The sequence below is a fragment of the Microtus pennsylvanicus genome, chromosome 9 (genome assembly GCF_037038515.1).
Source record: "Microtus pennsylvanicus isolate mMicPen1 chromosome 9, mMicPen1.hap1, whole genome shotgun sequence".
NCBI classification, from domain to species: Eukaryota; Metazoa; Chordata; class Mammalia; order Rodentia; family Cricetidae; genus Microtus; species Microtus pennsylvanicus.
In genome coordinates, this window is record NC_134587.1 from 80,019,161 (window position 1) to 80,031,840 (window position 12,680).

At 35.0% G+C, this 12,680-nt stretch overlaps 1 protein-coding gene across 3 annotated transcripts in view; it reads right to left on the reverse strand.

Annotated features, from left to right (window-relative positions):
• Positions 1-425: 425 nt before the first annotated feature.
• The window catches only part of Msr1 (macrophage scavenger receptor 1), a 61,204-nt gene continuing 48,949 nt past the window's right edge, over positions 426-12,680 (reverse strand). For all 3 annotated transcript variants that reach the window (XM_075986551.1, XM_075986553.1, XM_075986552.1), the window contains exons 9-10: positions 11,878-12,066; positions 426-1,434 (exon numbers count right to left, since the gene is read on the reverse strand). In XM_075986551.1, coding sequence (XP_075842666.1) covers positions 1,301-1,434; positions 11,878-12,066 — 323 coding nt within the window. In that variant the 3' untranslated portion in view covers positions 426-1,300. The remainder of the gene's footprint in view (positions 1,435-11,877; positions 12,067-12,680) is intronic.

A 12,680-nucleotide genomic window follows, 5' to 3' on the forward strand; every position in this document is an offset into this window, starting at 1 on the left:
ATTTTGCCCTCAAGTCACCTTTATTTTTTTCTACTGAAAAATGTGAAGTTTCTTGTTAATTTTTCTAATCGTTTTAACAATCACAGTTCCTTTCTCTTTTACCTCTTGGTCAGCAACTTTAGACCAGTGCCTGCTGATGTTTTGCTAAAATTGCATAGTTTACATATTTTCCTATTCCATGTGTTGCTCCTTTTTAATGCAAATTTGAATAAGAACAGCAATTTGCAATAATCTTATACCCCAAACCTATTATATCATAGAGTTTTATCCACTACTTCCCACATGTCAGGGAACCCTGATTGCTCTTTGAGCTGATGAGGGAGGGGGACTTGATCGGGGGAGGGGGAGGGTAATGGGAGGCGGTGGCGGGGAGGAGGCAGAAATCTTTAATAAATAAATTAATTAATTAAAAAAAATAAAAAAGATATTAGTCCATTGGTTTTTATTTGGTTTTATTCCAAAAGTCTCAGAATACAAATAGAATGAAGTCATAGTAGTTGCCAGAATTTACCACAAATGGACCTTTCCAGTTCTTTTTAGAATTCTTATTTCTTTTTGAGATCTCTGAAAACTGACTTTCAGCAGTTGCATTTTTCTATCCATTATGAATTTCCAATTTCCTACCAGATAGTCCATTAGGCTCTGTTAATAACATTCTAAAACATCTATTGCTTATGGCTCCAAACTTTCCTCCACTTCTCCAGTAAATTAGCTTAACAATTTTACAAGCTACAATCAGGTTTTTGACAGCTAAAACCCCACTTCTAGTACAAATTTTCTCTATCCAATTTTTTTCTTCTTGTTATAAATGAAACTTGAGGAAGATGGACTTATTTTGAGTCATGGCTTCAGACAATTCATCTCAGTGGAAGAAGCATGATGCCGTCAGTGAATGACATTGTGTTCATAGTTAGGAAGCAGAGAGAGATGAAGAATATGATACTCTATCGCTTGCTTTTTTCCTTCAGTCTACATGCCATGCACATGGAACATTCCTACCAACATTTCTACCTCTGTTAAGTATTCTCTTAGAAATAATCATATTCTTGTTACCATAGGCATGTGTAAATTCTGTCAAGAGGACAATCAAAATTAACTGTTACAGGAAGTTAGAATACCACATGTATAGACATAGATTAAGTTTGATGCATTTAAATACCTTTTCCAGTCACTTAAAATAATTCTTTCTTATCTATATTGTAAATCCATTTACTATTCATTGAAATGACTTCAGTGGAGCAGGGTGACTAAAATAATTTTACAGCAGCAATTTCATAAAAGTTAGTGAAAATATGATGTATTATGAAGTACACGTAACTCCAGCATCTTCTGCATGTGAACAGACCAACACTCCCCATTGCCTAATTTTACAGTCTTCAATAGATGATTCTCTCCCAAAACACATCACCTCATTCAGCCATATAGGACCAGAACCTGCAATAATAAAATTTATCTGTATTAGTAAGTGTGGCTAAGTGTTCATAACTGATTAGGGTAACATATTGCTTATTCTTTACAAGGAAGTAGTAGGAATATACAAGTGGCTTTCCTGCCTCAGAAAAACTTCATACTTTACAAGCTTGAAAACTAATAGACTGCAAAATAATAATAGTTATAAAAGTTTCTGCACAATCCTGTGAAAGCCCAGATGATAGGGAAATTGATTGTTTTCCTAAGGATGAATTTTGGTTTTTGTAGTTGTTATTGTTGTTAATCTAAAAATAAGAAAGCAGTAGAACAGTAGATCTATATAGCGACATGATGATTGAAAGGGTTTTCAATGCTAGAATTTTCTTACATACCTGGCAGATGAAAATACTGCCAGCAAAAGGACTACAAGGCAGCAATTTCATTTCTTTCTCAGCTTTTAGCTATTAGTATATTTCACTGAGCAGTGCCCACTTTACCAAATAGTTCAATTAAACTACCATTATTGATTTAGTAAAGCATTTGGAAAACCATCCTATCAGGAAACCCTGGACTGGAAATAATGTTGATTTAAAACACAAGCAAATAAGAAAATGGTGAGGTTAAAACACATTTACTTGCTCTGAGGTCATTCACAGGCTCATTATAGTGGAGAAGAATTGCTAAATAGTAGACTACCTAACAAATATTTAATTTAATAAATAAGCAGACTAAAGTTTCACAAACAAACAATCATTTTTGGAAAGAAAGTTGGGTTATAAAAAGACAAATTAAAAATAAAAGCTAGGAATTTTTTCTGATATTCTCTGAAGATTCTATCTTCAGTTTCTCACTGTAAATATTCTTCTTGTTTTTTACCCTTAAGATAATAGAAAACAGAACCTTTAGAAAACTTTTAAGCATGCTTACATCAGGTTTTATTGAGTGTATTAATTTCAAATTTCCAGATGAGTTTTCCAGAACAACAAGTAGATAGTGAGTTTTAAACATAATTGCATTGTAATAGGTGTATACGGAAACAAGTAGCTACTGGTGATGTTATAATTCATAGTGTGGATAACATATGTTCTAAAATACAGATAAAATTTTCCCATTATAAACAAAGGTACTTATTTCAAAGGAAGCATGGAAATGCTTGATATTTTAGAATCATCTCTGGCCATCTAAAACACAATCAGTGTCAGTGACTGTAGCAAGACATATTTGGCAGGTTAAATTGAAAGTCCGACTGTATTATAAAAACTCCTGAATTATACATGGTGAGCCACCAAAATGCATGCAACATTAGATTTATATTTTAGGGTTGTCCATCAGAGTGGAAGTTTAATGGAAAAATTTGTAAGGGAGAAAGAAACTTCATAAGAATTATAGGTGGAACTTTCCTTTGAAGATTCAATTTTTATTTGTTCCTAAAATAGAACAGGCAAAATATTTTTCCATATATATCATAGATTAGTGCATTCTTTTAAGATTTAAGTAATGTGTGTTTCTACTATGAAGATCTAAGCTGAAGACAATTTTGATTTGCATTATCAAGCTAATTATAAATATTGTGTTTTTCATGTATGAGTTATTAAATAATCAGAATCCAAATATTTTCTTTATGTTTTGATTTATTTATTTTTTTAAATTTGGTGATTAGGGAATTATAAACAGGATCTTGGGCATGCTAAGTAAGTCCAAGTGATCTGCTCTTAAGGTACACCTCCAGACCACAATGTTCCTACTGAAAAAAAGCAAAGAATTTTTGAAATGCTGAAATATAAAAGCAGTACTAATAAGCTGAAGAATTCAAGCATTTGGAGAATGTCTACAATGGCACTGTTCTTTTGTGATCGGAATATGAAGAAATAAAAAAATAATATAAAAAAGATAATCTCCAAGGTAGGAATGTTACCAGGAATGCTTTTCAGTTATCTCATTATTTATTGGGTATGACATGGCCTTTTCCATATTTGTGAGTATTTGTGTGTGCATTTTTTTCAGTACATAAAATCTCACAGAAAGTTTGGGAAAGTCCCAAAGTGATATTCAAAAACTGCATACAAATAATAGCAATGTATGTTCACTCTCATGCTAGCATGCAATGAAGACAAAACAGAGAAATTTACCAATTGTACTCATTTCGTGCAAATGTAATTAAAAAGAAGTGGAGGAACCATGGCCTTGCTATCCATCCCTCTGGCAACAGAAGAAAGGAAAGGCTCGTGGCCTTGGTACCCAGGCTACTGGGATAGGTTAACTATGATTTATTTTGAATTTCTATTCATTTGGTCCAGATCTTAGCAGTGCAACTTTTGTCATACAGGGAAAGGGAAATGAGAGTGAGTAGAATCCCATTGGTTGTAGCAATTTCAGTTTAAAAAATGAAAGAAATGACCCAGCTAATGTGCTGATTTGTGGGCACACATGGTTTTAGAAACTATAACTAAGCAGTTCCTGAGTGCTAGAATCCTGAGGCTGTGGTACTGATAACAGAAATGCAGGATTATTCTTCCAGGATTTCATATGCGACAGGACTCACTCATGGTTTATTTCATCATCCACTAATATTAAAAAAATTAAATTTCAATTTTGTTCCAATTTTCTACTGACAAAACAGAAAATCATGCAGAAGTAGAGACTTTGCCCAAAGTCACACCGAATCCCTGTGTTATGACTGCCTAGAGCTAATCATTATTCCTATGTATTTCTTAGACTTAACCCTACCAGGAATCCTATCTGAGTACAAAGAATCCAAATCCATCTTCACTTGGAATTACTATTACCTGGGGCTTATATTCTGGGTAAATAAAAACAGTTGCTGTCACCAATGTGGTAGCAGAATTTACATTTGCATCCATAACTTCTGTTTATTGTTCTAGACCTCATAGTGAGGACAGAGCCTCATGATAAAATATAAGGTCCCTTCAGTGACTGTCTCTTTTGCTGGGCAGAAAAAACTCAGAGACCATGGGAACATTTGGAGTGCTTGAAGGTGATAACCTAGGTATTTCTCCATCTAATTCTGTTTACTCCTAACCTTTAAAATAAAGGCAATACTTTCATTTCATAGACAAATAAACAGATGCAGACTTTACAAAGCTATTTCAAAATAGCAGAGAGCAAAGCCAAGCAAAACTATGGAGACACCGAACCCAGTAATATTTACTTGTCAAACAGAAGCTAAATAGAGGTAAAGAAAGAAATTGTAAATATTTGCTTTATTTGTGTGTATATATATTCAGAACTATTGAGCCTAAGGGAAAATTTTATTTAATACATATTTTCCAGCTTATTCCAAATTCTTTTATGCCTTTAAAAATTAATGTGAAGGTAGCATGAAATTCATAAAATTTTATCTTTATACAAACCTAAAAGATTAAAAAGTATATTTGTTTTTGTTTCTTTCATTATCAACAATTATTCAAGGAATTCTGCTGTTGTTGCCATCACAGTTGGGCGTTTGTCTGTAATATATTCTTTGCACTCATTGGGAATATATGTGAACTGTGAGGAATGTAGTAGCTATGCCTTCCAACCAAACTGTTATTCCGTTGACCTAGCTACAGTTATCCAACATTTATCTTTCTATAAATATGTCTCCTATCTACTTACCTATATATCATCTCTCTACCACACCTATGTATGCATTTATATATTTATGATTTATTTCCCTTGAAATTTGATAGCTGTTAGAGAAAACAAAGAGCATGCTTTTGTGTTTCTAAAATCAAGCAAGAATGAAAGTGTTATCAATGGTTTCTGGAGTTTTATGATCCTGGTTTATAGTGCTGGGTGGTTCTATTTCCTTTAACCTTGAAAAGGGAACAATATTAGCACTTTTTGAGTGACAGATATGTTTAATCTTCAGATCAATACCATTTTAGAGGGAAGATGATCATCATATTTCACATATTAACTGATACACGATGAGGTGATGAGATTTTCAGTCAGTTGTTCAGCAGATGTACTTGTTAGCCAAAAGATCCCTGTTTACTCAAAGTATCTGAATATATTTTAATTTTATCTAGTTGTAGCTGGATGATATCAATTCATATCACTTTTGTACTTGTAGCTTTGAAGTGTGTTGTACAAACATTTTGCTTTGGGGAAAAACGATGTTTTGTATTGAAACTGAAACCACTTTGATAACACAATAGAAAGGAAAACGTTGGCCCTGTGATTCAGAGGCTTGTTTTGTGGTTCTGAAAGGCTGTGGATTTTCCATAATTTTGTCTTAAATTGAATCTAAGAGCAGGGCTAGCATGATTCTGAGATTCCATTTGATGTTGGTATTCTATGATATTAAGCTTCTAAATGAGGAAGATATTTAGGGCAAAAAAATCTCATTGACAAAAAATTTAGAAGGATTCTGTCTAGTAGAAAAAGTAAACTATGGGTGCTGGATTATGATGTTAACTTACCAAGAAATCCTTTGTTGCCTGGTGACTGAAAGTTTGGGCAAGTTTTGTCATCTATACTAGCCATACTTGCATTATGGAAAAGAGTTTGGGCTATTGTATATGTTTCACAAAGGCTCCTTCCTGTGATCCTCAAAATGAGATCATACAGTAAGGTAAATGATGGCAATGCACACACTTGGTCCTGCCTTTGCTACTATAACTAATAAAACAGGCTCCGTGATCTCTTCCATAACACCCCAAATTCAAATATTTGCATTTTAAAATATTTACAAAATATGTATGTGTGCAGGTGGATAGGAAGCAGGTATGTGCATATTTGGGTGCAGGTGTGTGTATATGTGAGCATATGTATGCATGTGTGTGGAGGTAAGAGGTCAACTCAAGTATCCTTGATTACTCTTCATCTTATGTTTTCAGACAGGGTCTCACACCAAACCTGAAGCTCATTGGTTCAGCAAAACTGGGATGGCCAATGGGATCTGGAGATCTGCTCATCTCTATCACTCACAGTACCAGCCTGACATAAGCCTGCTGCCACTACATGGACTTTTATTTGGGTGCTGGACTATGGATTCAGGCTCTTCTGGTTACTGGGCAAATACTTTATCAAAAGTGCCATATTGCCAGCCAGCACATTTCCAAATCTTTAACAAAGATGTTAGAATTTTAATAACTGAATTACATCACCTTAATCTTTGGGATTATTTTTATAACCATTCACTGCAATATAGGTCAAGGATGTAGAGTTAAGAGTTAAATTTGGGTTGCTACCTCTCTCCTTTTGCATTTTTTTGAAATATTTCACTGGAAAACTAAGTATTAAAAGTGGTAGAAGTTAATATAAAACAAAGATTGGTCAGCTAAGAATGAGCAAGAGACAGTGATATGATTTTCATTTGTTTCTGTTCTAAAGTTTTGAGCTCAACATGCTTAATTTAGGAGAAAGTAAACATACTTTTGTTTCAGTTCTCACTTTCATGAGTGGAAGCCTGGAAAAACACCATTGTCTGGTAAAGTTCATCTTTGTTTGCTACAGAGTGATGCAGGAGAGAAGATGGGAGAGCCTGGACAGAGAACAGGGTCCTTCTCCCTCCTACAATAAGAAAGGCCAAATGACTCTATTCATGCCGGAAACTTACCAGTTTCTACTACTCATGAAAAGAAAAACATTCTACTTTATGCAAACAACATATGCAGATGAAAGAACCTATTTAAAGGAGCATGCTTTAAGCTTTATTCCAATAAATCATTTTGCTTGCAGCTGTAAAATTAATTGTTCTTAAAGCTAACGAGGATTATCTCTGGTAAGTCAGGTTTGCTATTTTGAAACTTGAAAGAAAAAGGAAAAAAAAGGAAATATGTGTTGGAAGAAACTGTGTCCAGAAAAGTACATTCTCTCTGAAATGGGGGAATTGTACAAAGTGGATGAATTATAATTTTTCTTCTTTTATTTAAATTTTGGTGGTCGTAGATGATATAAAATTAACTGGATTCTTATTTTCCCAAGCAATTAGTAAATAGTTAAAACTCACAAGCATGCTTGTCTTTTGCTACCTATCATTCATTCTTATATCTAGGCTTTCTTTTTTGTCTTTATTCTGCAATCAGAATTGTCTTTTCCCCACCTCCTGGGTGGAACTGTAAGTAAATGTGGAGAGGTATTAGAACAAAGTCCTAAATTTCTTACAAAAATAGTTGTTCACGGGGTCTAATACCAAAGTAGCTTACTGGGAAACTCTGTCTCATATAATATTCCATGATGTAGACCATGACACCTATATTTCAAAATGTTTTCATTTTTTTTTTCTTTTTTTTTTTTATTTTTATTTTTTTTTCTCTCTCTTTTTTTTTTTAATTTTTTTTATTTTTATTTATTTATTTATTAAGGATTTCTGCCTCCTCCCCGCAACCGCCTCCCATTTCCCTCCCCCTCCCCCGATCAAGTCACCCTCCCTAATCTGCTCGAAGAGCAATCAGGGTTCCCTGACCTGTGGGAAGCCCAAGGACTGCCCACCTCTATCCAGGTCTCCTAAGGTGAGCATCCAAACTGCCTAGGCTCCCCCAAAGCCAGTACGTGCAGTAGGATCAAAAACCCTCTGCGATTGTTCTTGAGTTCTCAGTATTCCTCATTGTCCTCTATATTCAGCCAGTCCGGATTTATCCCATGCTTTTTCAGACCCAGGCCAGCTGGCCTTGGTGAGTTCCCGATAGAACATCCCCATTGTCTCAGTGTGTGGGTGCACCCCTCGCGGTCCTGAGTTCCTTGCTCGTGCTCCGTCTCCTTCTGCTCCTGATTTGGACCTTGAGATTTCTGTCCCGTGCTCCTCTGTCTCTGTCTCCTTTCATCGCCTGATGAAGGTTAATATTTATGAGGATGCCTATGTGTTTGTCTTTGGGTTCACCTTCTTATTTCGCTTCTCTAGGAACATGCATTATAAGCCTAATGTTAAATTATCTACCCCTTCTTCAGTGGGCTGGTCGTGAGTTCTTGTCACACTGCTTTTCCCACAGGGGAAAACTGCACGCATGTTTCTGACTCACAGAGTAGCTCTGGCGTCCCTGTGTGGTATCGTTCTACATCATTCTACATCAAATTCTGGCTCTTCTTTCAAGCAGAATGCCAAAGGGACTTCTCATTGTTGAGTGTGAACTGCTTGTGAGCACACACCTCTGAGTACTAGGCAGTGCTGGGAAGGGGGTTCTACCGGGTGCTTTCCACATGCTAGTACCTTAAATATTCTAAACAGGTATGCGACAGCATGCTTCTCATCTTATTGAAATGCTGAGATAAAAGTACCAGTGCCAAGGCGTCAATGTATATCTTCTGATTTCTAAAGCTTCTGGTTTTTCTAATTTGCATCATAAAGTGCTCAGAAATGTGTATGAAATAGCAATGTGCATGTCCATTGTGTGGATTTATTGGAAGAATTTTTGAGACAGAGTTCAGATTTACTATATACCATACATGCACAGCCTGATTAAGTTAGACCTATTAAAAAGAACTCTGTTATATCAAAAATAAAACACTTAAGAGATTTATTAGTGAATAGCTGCATAAATAATTTCACTTTGATGTGAGAGTCACCTTTGTATGTTGTGACTATCATTGGTTAATAAAGGAACTGCTTTGGGCCTATAGCAGAGCTATAGGGGAACGGAGCTACGTAAGAAGAAATAAATTGAATACTGGGAGAAAAGAAGACAGAGTCAGGGAGAAGCCATGGAGCCACCTCCAGAAACACACGTGCTGAAACTTTGCTGGTAGGCGATGACCTTGTGGTGATGCACCAAATAATGGAGATGGGTTAAATTATGATGAAAGAATTACCCAATAAGAAGCTAGAACTAATGGGCCAAACAGTGATTTAATTAATACAGTATCTGTGTGATTATTTCAGGACAGCAGCCTCGTCATTACATCACTTGATGCAAAATCCTATCATTTTACTCTCTGCTGGAAGAGAAAGCATTTTCAGGCTGTGTGCTCTGATGTATATTTCCTGGGAATGAATACAAACTTGGAAAAACCATGTGATGATTAAACCACATTGTTAACTGGACTGGATTTAGAATCTTCTAGATGGTGAAGTATGCCTCTCAAGATGCCTAGGGAGGGCATCTCCAGAATATTTGACTTGTGACGCTAGTTCTTACAGTTAACACAATCTCAGGATCATGCCCGTTCCCAGTGCTATTTCCCTCTAGGTTGTAAGGATCTATTGAAAACATACTTGAAATACATAGCAAGTCTTCAAGCTCAGAGAAATAAGGTGCAGAACCACATTGCACTTTACTGAAGCTCCTTAGTTCTCCTGAATTAAAATTACTTTATTTACGTCACTTTGATGTGATGTTCTTTCTGTAATAGATGAAAAGTTCGTCTGAAGATATGAGAGATGAATTAACTGCATGGGTCTCAGTGAAACAAGTATTACTATAGATTTGGCATTTTCTTTTGCAATGAAGATAGTGATTAAGAATACACGTTCTCTACATGTTATTATTCTAAACCTTAAGTAGGGTCTGCTTACCAAGAAAAAAAGCATCGAGGCAGAAATGGCATATTCTGTTAAACCCAGAGATGCTGACTTCATAAGTGATCAAGTCTTTGAATATATTTTATTTATAAATACGTTTTAAATATTTATTTAAAAAACATATTTGTATTCTATTTTTTAAATCAAGCAGATACTTAGTTTTTTCTATAGCATATGGACACTCACATTGCCATTTCAGTTCTTTTAGCTTTTCTTTTAGAAAAAATTAACCCATTGATCGAAAGTATTTTATTCTAAAAAAGTAAATTTAAGGGTAGAAGGATGCTTAACCTCTACACATATCATTGGTGCTCTTTTCATTTCTTCTATTTATTTGAGAGGGTCTTGATAGGTAGGCTAGGCTGTCTTTGACTTCATATACTTTTGCCTTTCCATCTCTAGTGCTTTGTGTATAGGTGTGAGATCCCATACTAAATAAAATCACAACTAAAAGGGAGAATAAAAATCTTGAAGGTGTGACAGGGATAAGAAGTTTGTAACCATGTAAATCCATGGTATCATGGGAAATATAGGTATTTTACATTTCCTTTGTGTTTTCAATTCACATTTTATGGCACAAATTAAATAATAGATAACCAGGAACTTAATGTTTGACACAAACTGTACACACCAGGAATCTGTTATCTTACATGTGGTTTCTTCATCAGATTAAAGCATGCATTTGAAAACATAGAATCTGGAGTCTCTGCTCAAATCCATCTCTTATTACCTATTATGGGAATTAATTTAAGAAAAGGATGTAATCATGACCCATTGTCAATACTATTAATGTGCTCAGCATATCAGGTTCATAGTTATCACTAACTTGTGGTATCATGTCATAAGTCATATCTCTAATGGGAATATTAAACATCTAATCTTATTCCAGTATTGAGTTATGACAATTTTCCAATATTGAAATATATATGAGATTACATATTACTTTATCTTTATAATTTTACATAAATTCCTTCTCTATTTTTTTCTGATTGACCACATGCATCAGGAACAATAAAGCTATAAATTTACAAAAGCTAGAACTTCAATACAGAGAAACTTATTCGAAGGCTGGAACATCTAGAAAACATAGATGAAAATGAAAGTGTACACATGTTTCCTTGATCTCTTTGTTATCCAGAATCAAAACACTTGTAGATGTTTAAGATGTTTAATATTAGACTTATTATAAGACAGAAATTTAGAAACACCAATTTACAATGAAATATTTATGGATGTACATTTAAGGATATTTTCCAGTGTAAATTCTCTCCTAGCTCTTTAATGTAGTTATAGAACTGGTTGCTGCCACCTAGGTGAGATATATTAGCATATATATAGCCAAAGAAGTATCTCATGTTTTACAAGACAAATGAGGGGGATCACAAAATTTACTTCTGTGGCATTCGAACAGAGGTTGGGGCCCTCCTCTAAATCCACAATGGATAGTTTATAAGTCAACACAAATGTTGAACAAACATCTCCAGAATAAGTTTTGCAAACTCAGCCACCAATGATGTACTACATTCTGTCAATAACGCACACATACTTATCCCTCTCCATCTTCCTGACCGATGATATTATTTGCTTTGCCAACTAACCAGCAAGCTTAGATAAAATCTAGATGTTAGGTTGTCAGGAACACGATATATATACATATATATATCACGTATATACATGCATATGTATACATATTCTTATATACATATACATAATATGTATATATATGCATATTTTCTAAAGGCATTTACTTTCCCTCAAAACTTTTGTGCAGAATTCTTTTCTTTTGGCTTACATGCTTCTGTACCTACTTGGTTTCCAAATGGTAAACAAACAAACAAGCAAACAAACAATCCTGCCTACTTTGGAGAATTTGGACACAGGGTGGATGGAGTTGGAAGAGAAAGGGAGATGGTGATGTACATTCAGTCATCGTGTTTGAAATTCTCCAAGGAATGTTTTAAAAAGCCAACTTCAGGTTTTAAAGAAACAACCTGATTTTTGGTTACCTTGTCCAAAGTGAGCTCTCTTGTGCACGGCTTGCACACCTTGGTATCCTAGACTCCTGCAGACAACTTGTCCAGCACGTATATCCCAGCGGTCATCACAGATTGTGCCCCAGCGGCCTTGGTGGAAGACTTCCACTCTGCCCTCGTGAGGTCCAGTGCCATCAACCAGTCGAACATTCTTAAGAGTAGCTGTAACATAGGCGGCAAAGACTGATTATATGCATATTGCTGCACTGATTTTTTTGAGGTGATTGGAGGTGAACCCTGGCACTTTTATTTCTTTTTAAGAAAGTGTTTTGATACATTTCTTCAGTAAACTATTGGAATAATGATTAAACTTTTTCGCCACCTATTGGCAAAAGAGTTTAACTGCAAGCGTTGCTTCCCATAAAGCTGAATTGAAGTAACATTTAAAATATATTAGAAGACTTCAAATTTCTCCAATGACCTTGATGCATACCAGTTTATTGCAGCTTTATAAATTTCTCATAATTTTTCACATATTTGTAAAATGTGCCACATAGTGTCATTATTTTCCTAATTCATTTCTGTTTAATCCATAACTCTAAACAGTTTAGAGGATCAAAAAAGTAGATTGTCAAACTGTTTATCTTATTCAGAGAAAAGGAAGTAGTTATATTTAGAAATATCAAGAGAATCCCATGTTTTATGAAAGCATAGATTTTTTCCCCTCTAAATGTTTAAAATTTCTCATGCCTCTAGGGAGCAGGTGCCAGTTTCTTCAGTGGTGTGGCCTCTGGTAAGCTGGCCATGTACGAGTAAATGATCTCCCACATATGCCC